This window comes from Bombina bombina, chromosome 6 (assembly GCF_027579735.1).
Source record: "Bombina bombina isolate aBomBom1 chromosome 6, aBomBom1.pri, whole genome shotgun sequence".
NCBI classification, from domain to species: Eukaryota; Metazoa; Chordata; class Amphibia; order Anura; family Bombinatoridae; genus Bombina; species Bombina bombina.
The window spans coordinates 29,443,597-29,461,052 of NC_069504.1; the positions used below are offsets into that span (position 1 = coordinate 29,443,597).

Genomic DNA, 17,456 nt, shown 5'->3' on the forward strand with positions numbered 1-17,456 from the left:
TAGTAAAGGAGATAGGTGGCCGCTAGGAAGACCAGAGAGGACGGAGTTAATCATAGCAGGAGATGATGAGAGAGTAGATGAAAATCTTAGTTGTGTCAAGGACTGGATGTGGGGATTTAATGAAAGATATGAGTAAAGTGTGACTTCAAGGCACTGGGCATTGGGGGTTGGGTTGATGATGTTATTAGTGAGTGTTGTGGGGTAAAGATATCAAGATTAAATATTTGAAAGACAATGACAAGTTAGAAAGGAGGGGGATAGGCCTGGTGCAGAGAGGTAGATTTGAGAGGTAGATTTGGGTGTCATAAGCATACAGTCGATATTAAAAACTATGGGACTTTATTAAGTAACATAAGAGTTATGTGTAGATTGAAAAGAGAAGAGGAACGAGATCAGAGCCTTGTGGCAACCCAATATAAAGGACAGTGTCCCAAATGCCAAAGGACTGGAGGGTTAGGAGCAAGAGAGTGCGGTCAACAGTATCAAAAGATGCAGACAGATCAAGGAGGATTAACAGAGAGGTGGCTTTAAGGTTGTGCTGTAAGTAGGTCATTAGTAACTTGAAGGGATACTAAACGCACATTTTTTCTTTTATGATTTTATAGTCTAAAAAGGACACATTTGCACTACAACAAAGTAATAAAATTAAGATATTTTTTTTTTTTATAAATTGTGAACTGTATTTTCTTTTCTTTCTGCATAATGGCTTTTCAAATAAAAAGATTAGTTTGTCAAACGGTTTTTAAATGTGGAACTCTCTCCCAGCAGACTTCTCTATTTGTGGTCAATGGCACCTGTGACTCACTGATGGATAAAGAGGGTCTGTCCCCAGATACCCATGACAGAGACCATCCTACAAAATCAGAAGATGGACACCAGGCAAGTGAGGCAAAGAAGGAAAACCAAGAAACAGCAGATACAGAGAAGGTAGAGGAGCCTTTAGATGCTGGAAATGGAGCTTGTTCTCTAGCTATAGGAGAGGTACAGATTCCAACAGCCAAGACTAATCACAAGCTTCCTGTAGCAATGGATGATCAGACTTTATTGGTACAAGACGGAGAAATACTCTTGAATGATGATGAACACAAACCTGGAGAAGAAAACACTGTTTCCAGAGCAGAACCCATTACAAAGAGGGAGAATGAGGAGAGGATAAATCAGTCTATACAAGAAGTGAGTACTAAACATAAAGGTGATATCAATTAACAATGGGCTTAAAACAATTCAGTGATAATAGTTTGTGGTGACTTTTGCACTGATGAGCTGATTAGCTTTCAAATATGTGGCTCTGGGATGGGTATTTATGTAGCATATCAAGATTGCTTTATATTATTAAGGCTGGAATATGTTACATGATGAAGAACCTACTGTTGAATTTGCCCTATAGCAAGCTTACACATAGAGGTCCATCACTAAGCCCCTCAAACTTGCAGTGAGTGATAGGTCTTTTCTAAAGCTAACGTGCTTGGGACAAATCATTGTTAATCATAACCACCTTTGCCTAAATTTCTCAGTGGGAAAAGGTAGCCTGTGAATTTATACATTTACATTAAGAATTGTATATGTCCATGCCCACTAGAGTCAAGCTCAGGACAGTAAAATACTTTGTTGACAATAATGAATAACCCAATAGACTATTACCAATACTTACAATACAATCAGCTGGCTAAATACATCTAAATATTATCTCCTCATTTCTCACCATTTCTCCCAGAGGTCACCTGATGATTTGGCTGCTACAGTCCTGCAGGTCACAGAAACTCTGATTGGAGGTCTTCTAAACCTAAAGGACAAGCTGGGAAGAGTGTCCAGAGACCAAAAGCTAAATGAGAGCATAAAAGGAGAGAAAAAGCGTGAAGTAATGCAAAAGTTAAACTCAGAGAGGGTAAGCTGATTTCATGTACTCCTCCTGGACTCTGTTAATACATTTAATTTAATCTCAAACCTCTTTAGACTTTTCCATTGTGTAACATCAGAAAAAGAACCAATGATCTAAAGCTCTTCATTCAGAAGAGATGATCTAAAATGATCCTCCAGCACTATGAGATCCCTCACAAGATTCTAGGAAGGCACACATTACAGTGGGTATTGAAAAGAATCACCCCTCTTGAAAATAATCACATTTTGTTGCTTTGCAGCCTGAAATAAAGACAGACACATTTTTTGTTTAGCCAGTTGTGATTACTCAGTGCAACTTATAACATTCAAGTGAAAGATATAACACCAATATCTCAGGCAAAAATAAAGACAATTCAAAAACATAATCACTGAGTTGGAAAAAGGATCACTCCCTTGTGTCAGTATTTTGTTGAACCACCTCTTTGCTTTAATTACAGCCTTTAGTCTGTTGGGATTTGTCTCTACTAACTTTGCACATCTACACTGTGCAATATTTGCCCAGTCTTCTTTGCAGGACTGCTCCAGTTCTGTTACATTTGATGGTGACCATTTGTGGACTGCAGACTTCAAGTCATGCCACAGATATTCAATGAGGTTTAAGTCTGGGCTCTGACTAGGCCATGCAAGGACATTCACCCTTTTCTCCTTTTCTCCATTTTTGCGGTATGCTTTGGGTCATTGTCATGTTGGAAGGCAAACCTTCTTCTCATTGACAACTTCCTGGCAGAGGGCAGCAGATTTTCCTCAAGAATTTGATGGTATTTTGCCCCATCTATAGTTCCTTATTTTCTGACAAGTGCTGCAGAAAAACACCCCCATAACAAGATATTACCACCTCCATGCTTTACTGTAGGTATGGTGTTATTTGGATAGTGAGCTGTATTGGATTTCCTTCAGACATATCGTTTGGTCTTGAGGCTAAATAATTCAATTTTAGTCTCATCTGACCATAACACTATTTTCCATGTGGTCTTTCATGAGGAGTTTTATTTTTCTTGCAACCCTCTCATACAAGCCATATTTGTGGATAATTTGTGATAGTGTTGTCACATGCACACAAAGACCACTCTTTGTCATAAATTCCTGCAACTGCTTCATAGTTGCTGTGGGACTCTCGTGTTAGCCTCTCTTATCAGTTTCCTCCTGGCTCTTTTATCCAGTTTGAAGTGATGTCCTGATCCAGAGAGGGTCTGTGTTGTACCAAAAAATTTCCACTTCTTAATAATATAATTCACTGTGCTTCTAGGCATTGATAAAGCCTTTGATATTTTCTTGTATCCATCTCCTGACTGGTGCCTGTCCACAACATTATCCCGGAGATCTTTTGACAGTGCTTTGCCGCCCATAGTTGATTGTTTGCTTCAGTTGCACTACCAGGGACTGATATGCTCCAGGAAAGCTCTTTTCATGCTGAGCTAATCAATATGCCCACAGCTCTTCACAGTTGACGGTCAAATGGCCTTGTGTGTGCCGTTGAGAAGGTGATTAGCTACACCTGATTGAGTTTACAAGTAATTTTAGGAGGGGGTGATCCTTTCTTCAACTCAGTGATTCTGTTTTTGAATTGTCTTTATTTTTGCCTGACATGTTGGTGTTATATCTTTCACTTGGATGTTATAAGTTGCACTGAGTAATTACAGGCTGCAAAGCAACAAAATGTGATTATTTTCAAGGGGGCTGATTGTTTTCCATACCCACTGTAGATTGCACTTTGTATATGTTCTATGTAAAATAAAACTGACAGTGGGAGAGATAAGAAATTGTCTGAATCACTCTCACAATTCATATTATGGCCTTAATTACAATCTATCTGCGATTTTTGCCAATTTTAGCTACTTTTTTTTTAAACTGTGAATCATGACCCTTGCCTAATACCATCCTAAGGCAGAGTTAATAGCTTGCATCTCATAAAATAGATATTTATAGAATAAAAAAAAAAAACAGAAAAACAGAAAAAAAGAAAGAAAGAATCACTCAATATCTGTCATCAGATCAACTTGCACGAATTTGGCTACTTAATTTCTGTGTAAATTTGCTGCTGTATATTATATGCTATCTATTAAACTGCTCTTGGGAGAGTGTATTTATATATATATATATATGATTTCTAAACAAATAGCGAGGCCCCCTATTGATATACAGAAATGTTTGCATAATGCACAAGATAATTATTTACAGGAAACAAAAATACGACCATTTAATACTCTCTCAGCAGCCGCCAGAGCAGACAGATATACAGCAAGGTGAGGATGAGGACTCAGAAAGAGTATGGACAGAAGCCCACCAGGTAGAGAATGAGGAGAAAAAACACTCCTTGATACACAACAATAAGGTACATACACCCCTTTGTTTATTATGCTAGTTAACATGAACTTAATAGTATCACAGATAAATCAGTGCCCAGAAATTAATCAGAGCAGGTAGTAGTTTATATTGCCCTTTATTTAGCCATTGTCAGGATAGAAAGTACAAGTTGTTCAGTTAGAGATCAGCTATTGGATATTTTAATGCACTTTCTCCTCCTCTTTGATTGACATTACGTTTATGGTCTGGTGCAGCATAACTTCCTAGTGGTGGAATGTTTCTCACAAGCTAATTGGCCACTATTTTTGCAGTGGAGGGATATAATTAGCTGACAAGAGAGGTTATAAATATTTATTGACGGCTTTGTATGAGTTAAGATGCACCTTCAAAGTTTGGGGGGGCATGTCGGAGCAGTTTTAGGGGCTTTGGCTGTGATAGCACAACCGTTTGATTTGTTATGCAGCACAACCACTGTCTGATTTGTTATGTAGCACAACCACTGTCTGATTTGTTACGCAACGCAACCACTGTCTGATTGGCTATGCAGCACAACCACTGTCTGATTTGCTATACAGCACTACCACTGTCTGATTTGCTATGCAGCACAACTACTGTCTGATTGGCTGTGCAGTGCAACCACTGTTTGATTTGCTATACAGCACAACTACTGTCTGATTGGCTATGCAGCGCAACCAGTGTCTGATTTGCTATACAGCACTACCACTGTTTGATTTGCTATACAGCACTACCACTGTCTGATTTGCTATGCAGCACAACCACTGTCTGATTTGCTATGCAGCACAACCACTGTCTGATTTGCTATGCAGCACAACCACTGTCTGATTTGCTATGCAGCACTACCACTGTCTGATTTGCTATGCAGCACTACCACTGTCTGATTGGCTATGCAGCGCAACCAGTGTCTGATTTGCTATACAGCACTACCACTGTTTGATTTGCTATACAGCACTACCACTGTCTGATTTGCTATGCAGCACAACCACTGTCTGATTTGCTATGCAGCACAACCACTGTCTGATTTGCTATGCAGCACTACCACTGTCTGATTTGCTATGCAGCACTACCACTGTCTGATTTGCTATGCAGCGCAACCACTGTCCGATTTGCTATACAGCACTACCATTGTCTGATTTGCTATGCAGCACAACTACTGTCTGATTGGCTGTGCAGTGCAACCACTGTTTGATTTGCTATACAGCACAACTACTGTCTGATTGGCTATGCAGCGCAACCAGTGTCTGATTTGCTATACAGCACTACCACTGTTTGATTTGCTATACAGCACTACCACTGTCTGATTTGCTATGCAGCACAACCACTGTCTGATTTGCTATGCAGCACTACCACTGTCTGATTTGCTATGCAGCACTACCACTCTCTGATTTGCTATGCAGCACAACCACTGTCTGATTTGCTATACAGCACTACCACTGTCTGATTTGCTATGCAGTACAACCACTGTCTGATTTGCTATGCAGCACAACCAATGTCTGATTTGTTATGCAGCACAACCACTGTTTGATTTGTTATGCAGCACAACCACTGTTTGATTTGCTATGCAGCACAACCACTGTCTGATTTGCTATGCAGCACAACCACTGTCTGATTTGCTATGCAGCACTACCACTGTCTGATTTGCTATGCAGCACAACCACTGTTTGATTTGCTATACAGCACTACCACTGTCTGATTTGCTATGCAGCACAACCACTGTCTGATTTGCTATGCAGCACAACCACTGTCTGATTTGTTATGCAGCACAACCACTCTTTGATTTGTTATGCAGCACAACCACTCTTTGATTTGTTATGCAGCACAACCACTGTTTATTTTGCTATACAGCACTACCACTGTCTGATTTGCTATGCAGCACAACCACTGTCTGATTTGCTATACAGCACTACCACTGTCTGATTTGCTATGCAGCACAACCACTGTCTGATTTGTTATGCAGCACAACCACTGTTTGACTTGTTATGCAGCACAACCACTGTTTGATTTGCTATGCAGCACAACCACTGTCTGATTTGCTATGCAGAACTACCACTGTTTGATTTGCTATGCTGCACTACCACTGTCTGATTTGCTATGCTGCGCTACCACTGTTTGATTTGAATTTAGCCACCGATCAGCAAGGTGCAGAACCAAAAATGGACCAGCTCCTAAGCTTACATTCCTGCTTTTAAAATACAGATACCAAGAGAATGAAGACAAATTGATAATAGGAGTCATGATAGAAAAAATTGGGTTTCATATCCCTTTAACTAGCAATGGGATGGTATGTAACCCGGAGGGGGGGTAAAATGTATCCTCACCTGTGTGACCAAAAATCCTAGCACTGGCCCTGCCTGACTCACAGAGAATATTGAAGATCTCTTGACATTGGTAGAGGAGGGAGTGGAGTGGAGAGAAGCACACAAGTAATGTTAATAATAAGAAGGTCCAAAAAACAGGCAGTGGTCTCCTTGTAACAGAGAAATTATACAATAGATTTTCTAACAGAGAATGGGAGCAGAAATGGAAATACTAACAGAAATGCTAATGCTAACAGAAATGAGGTAGGAGATTCATTGACACAAAAAGAGAAGAAAACTTGTAAGGAAGTAATCTAATGTTGAAAGGAAAAAGGAAACAAAATGGCAGCACATTGTCTGTCCGGCACAGATAGTAGGGTGTTCTCAACAACAGAGCACAGAAAGATGATCTTCCACTAGGCTCATTGGCCATACAAGATGATATAGTGGAAACATCCTGGGTCCTAAAAAAACTGCTGGATTAGTTAAATAGGTGTAGAATCATTACAAGTCTATCTGTCACTAATCCTTAATACATTTTACATTGGACTGTCTTATGAACTACTTCCCTGGCCCTTCCTTCTCTTATTGGTGCATGAATGCTCATCTTCCTAAGACAGTTATTGCTCTTTCCTTCTCTTACTGATTTCTCCATGTATTACAGCACTGCCTGTGTTATCTCTTCCTTGTTCTGCTCTCAGCATTTCTATCAGTTCAGCTTCCTTGTTTCTCAGCAATGCCATCAACCTGTCTCATAAACACAGACCTCTTGCTCTTCTATTACTCCTACTCCTTCTGCCAAGGCTCTTTTTGTCACAGCTATCAGAAGGTCATCTCTCTCTTTTCCATCTCACACTCTATTCATGTTATACTTCTTTTCTCCACTATGAGATGTACTAGCTACCACCTCTAAATATTTATTTTATAGCCAGCAACACCCGAGCACATGCTTATGAACAGTTCTTGATCTCTTTGATCAATGCCCCTATTGTGTTCCTTATTGGTTTTACTATCATCCCTCTCTCCACAATGCACCCACCATCTCTTAAAATTGCTTCCTTTCCCAGTGCTTCTATCATGTTTCATCTCTCGCACTTCCCTGTATCTCTAGTCTGGTATAGACTCAGCATCTATCAGTCTGTACAACTGTAATCTAATAATGAAACATTTTAAATACATTGCTTCAGTGGAGTCCTTTTTAGGGAGACCTACAAAGAAAATAGACACCCTAAAAGAACAGAACCTTCTAGTACAGAAAATGTTATTTCATGATCCTCTACTGATAAGAGAAACACAAATGCTCATGGTATATACTGTGAAAGGGTAAATAAAACGCGAAGAAATACAGCAGATAAGCAGCTAATTGTATGTTTTATAGAGGTGTCTACTTGTCTGTATGTTACAAACATGTGGAATGTTAGTCTGATGAAAAAAGTAGAAGTAACTTGAAGTGACTTGCTGGATTTTCATCTGTGTTTATCAGGTAAAGGAGATCCATAAATCAGAAGCTTCCAGTTCTACGGCATTAGTTACTGAGCTTTCACTGGAGACATATTCCTCTTGTTGTCTGAGCGCAAGTCCTACAAGCGCAATGGAAGCAGAACCAAGCAGTAACCCACTGGTCAAATGGAAATTAATTGTTAGGAATCAAATAAAAGCAAGGGTAAAGCTACATATCAGCTTATGTTTAGCATGTAGCTTGCTGTATGTATATCAGGCATCAATACAAATGGCACCACTAGAGCTCCAATGCATAGTGTCCTTTAAATGGACCTATTAAACATATAATGCTTGAGATATATTCTCTACCTATGTATTCGTTTATGCACATTCTACTTAGACCATGGGCCATACATATATGTATCATATTTAGTATATTAACACATTTATAAATGGGGAGATTAACATTGGGTCTGGAGTTGATAGCTACAGTAATAAAAGTAGATATAAACTCATACTCGACTAAGAGGAGGGGGAAGTGCAAAGCTTTATTACACAAGTGAACTATGAGTGTGTTCTGTTTTTACTCCAGGTATCATCTACAGGAGATTCTAAAGAAGATGGACAAAATAAACATAAGAGAAAAAGTGATGAGAGAGGTTCTGAGGAGAGTAAGAAGACAACAGAAAATAAGTTGATGGGAATTCAGGGAAAGGTGGAGAAGAAGAGGGAAAAAGCTGAGAAGGTAGAACAGGATCAAGAAGAGGGACGGGAAAGTGATAAAAAGAGTAAAATGGAGAATAAAACCCAAACAGAATGTAAAGATGAAGTTATGGAAGGAGAAATAGAGAAGAAAATTATAGACGTACAGCTGAAAAGGGAAGCGGTAGATGGGACAGAGAGTGGTGAAGTGATGGAGTTAGGTAGGAAGAAGGTGACTCCTGAACAAACCCCTTGTAAGGAGGACAATATAGTGTATAAGGGTCGGGGGACAGACACAGAGAGTAGAGGAGAACAGCAGGAGACCAGAGTTGTTATAACTGAAGAAGAGATCTGTACAAAGCGGACAGAAGTCAACATCCAGATGGTCAATGAAAAACTGAGTTTCTCTCATGAGCTGCGGGCAGACGGACATCATGGCTCCCAAGACACAGAACAGGTTAATACAAGCTTTAGTGCCTGAGTCAGTGATTCATTTTATTTTCCTTTATTGATCTTATATTCACCACATTCTTAGATATGTTCACCTATCTGATCAACAACATCCATCACCTAATGCACCGAGCAGTCAATTTAAAGGCACGGTGTAGTGTAAAAACAAATGCTTTATTTTGTTAGAGGATTTCATTTTTAAACAAATTCCTTTCTTTTACTATAGCCATGATTGCAAGTGGAGCTCTATTAACAGCACAGGGTGCAGTATCAATGTAGCGGGACCACGCTAAGATTAATGTGCAATCTGGTATTACAAGTCCATAGTAAAACATAATTACTAGAGAATGTTTAGCGCTAAACATCGATTATGTTACAAGTTGTGAAATGTGTTGCACTCAAGTGCAACACATAACAGTGCTAAATTAGTTAGTGTGACTGGAGGTCTAAAGTAAAGTGTTAAGGCTAGAATAAAAGTATCACCAAACATATGCTAAACAAAACACCCTTTAATGCTATATATTTATTTCCTGTAAAGAGGTTAACAGGGGTGGATCCAGAACGGGAGGGGCAATGTGACAGATTATTGTGTGACACATATGCACATACACACACATACACACATATACACAAACACATATGCACATATACACACATATACACAAACACATATGCACATACACACACATATACACAAACACATATGCACATACACACACACATACACATTCATACACACACATATACACAAACACATATGCACATACACACACACATACACATTCATACACACACATACACACATATACACAAACACATATGCACATATACACACATATACACAAACACATATGCACATACACACACATATACACAAACACATATGCACATACACACACACATACACATTCATACACACACATATACACAAACACATATGCACATACACACACACATATTCACATTCATACACACACATATACACAAACACATATGAACATACACACATATATTTACATTCATATAAAACACATATGCACATACACACGCATATTCATATTCATACACACACATTTACACAAACACACATGCACATACACACACATATAAACGCACACACATACATGGACATACACATATACACAAAAACACACAAATATACACCCACAGACACACACATGCACACACATGCACACACATGCACATACACACAAACACAGAAATATACACCCACAAACACGCGCATGCAAATACACAAACACAAAACACACACAGACACGCACATGTAAATACACAAAAACACACATAAATATACACCAACAAACACACGTGCACATACACAAACACACACACAAATATACACCCACAAACACACATGCACATAAACAAACACACACAAATATACATTCACAGATACACACATGCACAAACACACACACGCAAATATACACCCACAAACACACATGCACATTCACAAACACACACACAAATATACATCCACAGACACAAATATATACACACAAACACACATATACACAAACACATAAGCACACATACACATAGTCTCACACACACACACACACACACACACATATACACAAACACACATATACACAAACATATAAACATATACACACACATACAGTCACACACACACACACAGTTACACACATACACATACATACACAGTCACACACAGTTACACACATACACAGTCACACACACACACATACACAGTCACACACACACACATACACAGTCACACACACACACATACACAGTAAAACACACACACATACACAGTCACACACACACATACACAGTCACACACACACACATACACAGTCACACACACACACATACACAGTAAAACACACACACACATACACAGTCACACACACACATACGTTACATTACAATAACAACTTTACAGTGACAGCTTAACCATCCTGACAACAACACAGCCATCCCAGTTCCACTTACCTAATGAAGTAGAATCCCATTCACCATGTGAAGTCAGGCAGGGGACATGCAGGGTGGGAGCTTAGGCTGGTGGTTACAGAGGAAGCACTTCATCTAACAGGGCCATCTGATGGCCTAAAATAAAAAATTCCATGTAAATCCATCAATACAGATCAGTTTAGTGATGGGGCAGTGTGTGCATTACCTTTCTCTCTCAGAGTGCTGATCACTAGCACTCCCTGTCACTGAGACCGCAGTCTGTCTGGCTCTGCCATCGGGGGAGGGGGGAGCAATTGTCCTGTTGCCCCCCCCCCCCTGAATTCGCCATATAGTAAATGTACTGTTCTGGACCCGCAGAGCACTGCAAGTCCCAAGAAGAAACTCCTACTGACCCAATCAGCAGTGCTAGTCAGACAGTCGTGCAACTAGCACTGCTGATTGAGTCAACTGTAGTTTCAGCTGCAGCTCCAGAAAATGACTTTATGTAGAGACTGAAGAAAGAAGAGGATCCGCCTAAGGAGTGGCTCCTCTGTAATCCTCTGGAACGCTGGTGAGTACTTTACCTATGTGTTTAACCCCCACAAAGGCATTTAAACACAAAGAGTTGCAGGGTCAATAGTGATAATATTACATGTTCTAGTGTCATGTTTTTCACTATAATGGCCCCTAAATATTCCTGCTATATAATTCCTGTGTTCTGTACTATAATTAACTGCCTTCTGCATGTTTTATCTAAGGGACAGAGCTCCTGGTATAAATTATTACAGGCAGCCAATCAGAATGTGGCTGTGGCTACAGCTGGAACATCATTGGCTGAAAACATCTTGCGTCACATGATAGAGTTACCGACAGAGGGAATGATGCTGGGGGAAGAGGTAAGTGTGTCCTGTATGTTGTCACATTCTTGTACTAAGGATCTGTAATACAGTATCTTGTTTTGTCTTTATGCATTAAACTTTTTACTTAGAATCTCATTATTACGTTATGTTCATTTGCAAGATTATAAAAATGTCTGTAAAAATGAAGTGTCCCTTTAAGAAGCAGTATGCCCAGAGCAAGGGACCATATACCAGGAATTATCTAAACTCATCATTTAATCTCCCAACATTGTATCAGTTCACTTAACCCTTTACTGTACCTGTCCTTATGGTTTAATATGCAGATTTAGAGAGAGAGGGTTGGCTTATGATTACTGTCGCATGTAGACACCAGAATATGCTCTATCCAGACCTCCCAACTGTCCCTATGGTCCTGATATCCAAAGGTTCTCCAGCTTGTAGAAAACTTGCAGTTCAGACTTCACAGGGGCTGAACTCACTGAATAGGGAGAGATCTCTCTCATTTCTATATATGAAGGAAAGACAAGCCCAGTGCAATACAGCACTGCGTGATATGAGAGTTTTGTTACACTTACACTTCGTATTTTAGATTTACATATTAGATTGGGTCCTTTCAGTATTATTGCATTTAAGTTTTGCACTTTCTCATTTATATTTTATGTTTAAATATCTTTTTATTAGGTTATAGAAGTACATCATGGAACATAAATAACAATATCTGTTCCTCCTATGTCCCCCACAAGGGGGCGCACCAGAGCTCACTTATACAATAACACATAGAGATGGCTATTCACAACCCCAAAGAAAATATGCATCAGAAAGTGTCTCCTCGTTTGGGTGCAAGTATTCAATAATTACTAATATAATACAACTTAGTCCAGCAACCTTCCGTTTCTTATGGTGTTGTTTCCATCTCTGTCTCTCTGTGTTGAACTTAGAGGTTAACTAGACCGCCCCCTTTGGGCGACAGTCCTGTATTCTTTATCTTTAGTAACTTGTTTCAACAGACTTATTTTAAACAGATAAACATTCCTATCTGATATTAATGTACATGTATACAAAAAAGGAAAAGGGAGAAAAAATAGGAGTAAAAAAAGTCAGTGTAGGGAGGGGTGAGGGGTGACGACACAATCTGATTTATCTGATTTGCGCAATAGCCAACCAGTCCATGCCCTCAGGGGGTTCTGATTACCCTATCTGCCTACCGATCCAATAATACCAAATCCTATGGACTACCTCTTTGTTTTCGAACAATCCTGCAGCCAAATCATACATGGTGTATGCTGTATTTTATTGTAAATCTCAGTCCATGTGGGAGTTCCAGTCTTCCAGTATCTGACTATACACGTTCTAGTGACTGTGCAAAGGATTCTGATATATTTGTTATAGGTGCTTATGTACTCATGTAAAAGGGCCTGTTGTATCGAAAGATTGAGTTCCTCTTCCAGAACTTGACTGACAAAGGAGGACAATTGTCCCCAGATCTTTTTGACCTCCCTGCAATCCCACCACATGTGTCTATATGTTCCCAGTTCATCCTCTATAGCACAGTCTACTACCTTGTGGGTGCATGTGTGCTGTTCTCACGGGTGTCAAATACCATCTAAAGATGGTCTTTCTCACATTCTCTCTAAGGTCTACACTCAAGAGGCCTTTGTCAGCACTCTGAAAGAGTTTCTCCCAGTCCTTTACATCTTTATGTATATGCAATTCTTTTTCCCATGCTAACATAATAGAGGTTTTGGAGGTACCTGCTCATTTATATTTTAAAGGGATACTAAACCCACATTTTTCTTTCACGATCCAGACAGAGTGGCCTATTTATCAAAGGTCTTGCGGACCTGATCCGACAGTGCTGATCAGGTCCGCAAGACCTCGCTGAATGCGGAGAGCAATACACTCTCCGTATTCAGCATTGCACCAGTAGATCACAAGAGCTGCTGGTGCAACGCCGCCCCCTGCAGACTAGCGGCCAGTCGGCGCCAGCAAGAGGGTGTCAATCAACCCAATTGTACTCGATCGGGTTGATTTTCGGTGATTCCTGTCCGCCAGAAACACGGGCCCACAAGCTCCGTTCGGAGCTTGATAAATGGGCCCCAGAGCGTGCAAATTTTAAGCAACTTTCTAATTGACTTATATTATTAATTTTTCTTCGTTCTCTTGCTGTCTTTAATTAAAAAGCAGGAATGTAAAGCTTAGCAGCCAGCCCATTTTAGGTTCAGCACCCTGGATAGTAGACATGTGCACGGCTAAAAAATTCGGTTCGTTTTCGGTTCGGATCGATTCGGACTTTTCAAATTTCGTTTCGGATCGAATCGGATTCGGCAAAATTTGAATAAATTCGTTTCGGATTTATTCGGATCCGAATAAATTCGTTTCGGATTTATTCTGATTCGGCTGAATTCGGTTCTATTCCGTTCCGAAATTCGGTATGTTTTAGTACACTAACACCCATTTAGTACACTAAGTCACTAACACCCATAAACTACCTATGAATCACTAAACCGAGGCCCCCCCACATCGCAAACCCTATAATAACATTATTTAACCCCTAATCTGCCGATCGGATATCGCCGCAACCTACATTATAGCTATTAACCCCTAATCTGCTGTCCCTAACACCGCCGACCCCTACATTATAGTTATTAACCCCTAATCTGCCTCCCCCAACGTCGCCGCAATCTAACTACAAGTATTAACCCCTAATCTGCCGACCCGATATCGCCGCCGCCTACATTATAGCTATTAACCCCTAATCTGGTGTCCCTAACACCGCCGACCCCTACATTATAGTTATTAACCCCTAATCTGCCTCCCCCAACGTCGCCGCAATCTAACTACAAGTATTAACCCCTAATCTGCCGACCCGATATCGACGCCGCCTACATTATAGCTATTAACCCCTAATCTGCTGTCCCTAACACCGCCGACCCCTACATTATAGTTATTAACCCCTAATCTGCCTCCCCCAACGTCGCCGCAATCTAACTACAAGTATTAACCCCTAATCTGCCGACCCGATATCGCCGCCGCCTACATTATAGCTATTAACCCCTAATCTGGTGTCCCTAACACCGCCGACCCCTACATTATAGTTATTAACCCCTAATCTGCCCCCCCCCCAACGTCGCCGCCACCTACCTACAATTATTAACCCCTAATCTCCCGCCCCCAACGTCGCCGCTACTATAATAAGGTTATTAACCCCTAAACCTAAGTCTAACCCTAACACTAACACCCCCTAACTTAAATATAATTTAAATAAAACGAAATAAATTTACTATAGTTAAATAAATGAATCCTATTTAAAACTAAAGACTTACCTGTAAAATAAACCCTAAGATAGCTGCAATATAACTAATAGTTACATTGTAGCTATTTTAGGATTTATTTTTATTTTACAGGCAACTTTGTATTTATTTTACCTAGGTACAATAGCTATTAAATAGATATTTACTGTTTAATAGCTACCTAGTTAAAATAATTACAAATTTACCTGTAAAATAAATCCTAACCTAAGTTACAATTACACCTAACACTACACTATCATTAAATAAATGAATCATATTTAAAACAAAATACTTACCTGTAAAATAAACCCTAAGATAGCTACAATATAACTAATAGTTACATTGTAGCTATTTTACCATTTATATTTATTTTACAGGCAACTTTGTATTTATTATAACTAGGTACAAAAGCTATTAAATAGTTATTGACTAATTAATAGCTACCTAGTTAAAATAATTACAAAATTACCTGTAAAATAAATCCTAACCTAAGTTACAATTAAACCTAACACTACACTGTCATTAAATAAATTAACTACAAGTACCTACAATTATCTACAATTAAATAAACTAAAGTACAAAAACCCCCCACTAAATTACAAAAAAAACAAACACTAAATTACAAAAAATAAAAAAATATTACAAGAATTTTAAACTAATTACACCTAATCTAAGCCCCCTAATAAAATAACAAAGCCCCCCAAAATAAAAAAAATGCCCTACCCTATACTAAATTACAAAAGTTAACAGCTCTATTACCTTACCAGCCCTGAACAGGGCCCTTTGCGGGGCATGCCCCAAAGAAAACAGCTCTTTTGCCTGTAAAAAAAAAACACAATCTCCCCCCCCACATTACAACCCACCACCCACATACCCCTACTCTAACCCAAACCCCCCTTAAATAAACCTAACACTACCCCCCTGAAGATCTCCCTACCTTGAGTCGTGTTCACCCAGCCGGGCCGAAGTCTTCATCCGATGGGGCAGAAGAGTACATCCAGACCGGCAGAAGTCTTCATCCAAGCGGGGCAAGAAGAGGTCTTCCATCCATCATACAAGTACCAAAATACAAACAAACACTAAATTACCAAAAATAATAAAATATTACAATAATTTTAAACTAATTACACCTAATCTAAGCCCCCTACTAGCTATTAATATAGCTTCAATATAACTAATAGTTACATTGTAGCTATTTTAGGATTTATATGTATTTTACAGGCAACTTTGTATTTATTTTAACTAGGTACAATAGTTATTAAATAGTTAATAACTATTTAATAACTACCTAGCTAAAATAAATACAAATTTACCTGTAAAATAAATCATCACCTAAGTTACAATTACACCTAACACTACACTATCATTAAATTAACTAAATAAATGAATCCTATATAAAACTAAAGACTTACCTTTAAAATAAACCCTAATATAGCTGCAATATAACTAATAGTTACATTGTAGCTATTTTAGCATTTATATTTATTGTACAGGCAACTTTGTATTTATTTTAACTAGGTTCAATAGCTATTAAATAGATATTGACTATTTAATAGCTACCTAGTTAAAATAATTACAAAATTACCTGTAAAATAAATCCTAACCTAAGTTACAATTAAACCTAACACTACACTATCATTAAATAAATTAACTACAAGTACCTACAATTAAATACAATTAAAAAAACTAAACTAAAGTACAAACCCCCCCCCACTAAATTACAAAAAATAAAAAAATATTACAAGAATTTTAAACTAATTACACCTAATCTAAGCCCCCTAATAAAATAACAAAGCCCCCCAAAATAAAAAAAAATGCCCTACCCTATACTAAATTACAAAAGTTAACAGCTCTATTACCTTACCAGCCCTGAACAGGGCCTTTTGCGGGGCATGCCCCAAAGAAAACAGCTCTTTTGCCTGTTAAAAAAAAACACAATACCCCCCCCCCACATTACAACCCACCACCCACATACCCCTACTCTAACCCAAACCCCCCTTAAATAAACCTAACACTACCCCCCTGAAGATCTCCCTACCTTGAGTCGTGTTCACCCAGCCGGGCCGAAGTCTTCATCCGATGGGGCAGAAGAGGACATCCAGACCAGCAGAAGTCTTCATCCAAGCGGGGCAAGAAGAGGTCTTCCATCCATCAGAAAAGTACAAAAAAATAAACAAACACTAAATTAGCAAGAATAATAAAATATTACAATAATTTTAAACTAATTACACCTAATCTAAGCCCCCTACTAGCTA

General features: G+C 39.0%; 1 protein-coding gene across 1 annotated transcript; it reads left to right on the forward strand.

Moving 5' to 3' along the window:
* Positions 1-1,026: 1,026 nt before the first annotated feature.
* LOC128664313 (DNA ligase 1-like) lies at positions 1,027-12,619 on the forward strand. The gene is made up of 7 exons (XM_053719153.1): positions 1,027-1,173; positions 1,715-1,885; positions 4,115-4,231; positions 8,002-8,181; positions 8,551-9,117; positions 11,810-11,947; positions 12,593-12,619. The coding sequence occupies exons 1-7, from the start codon at positions 1,027-1,029 to the stop codon at positions 12,617-12,619; spliced, it is 1,347 nt and encodes a 448-aa protein (XP_053575128.1).
* Positions 12,620-17,456: the final 4,837 nt, after the last annotated feature.

Coding starts and splice junctions, on each gene's coding strand:
- LOC128664313 (XM_053719153.1), top strand. CDS start 1,027: ATGGATGATCAGACTTTATTGGTACAAGACGGAGAAATACTCTTGAAT. Junction 4,232..8,001: donor CCTTGATACACAACAATAAG/GTACATACACCC, acceptor TGTGTTTATCAG/GTAAAGGAGATCCATAAATC. Junction 11,948..12,592: donor GAATGATGCTGGGGGAAGAG/GTAAGTGTGTCC, acceptor TCTTTTTATTAG/GTTATAGAAGTACATCATGG.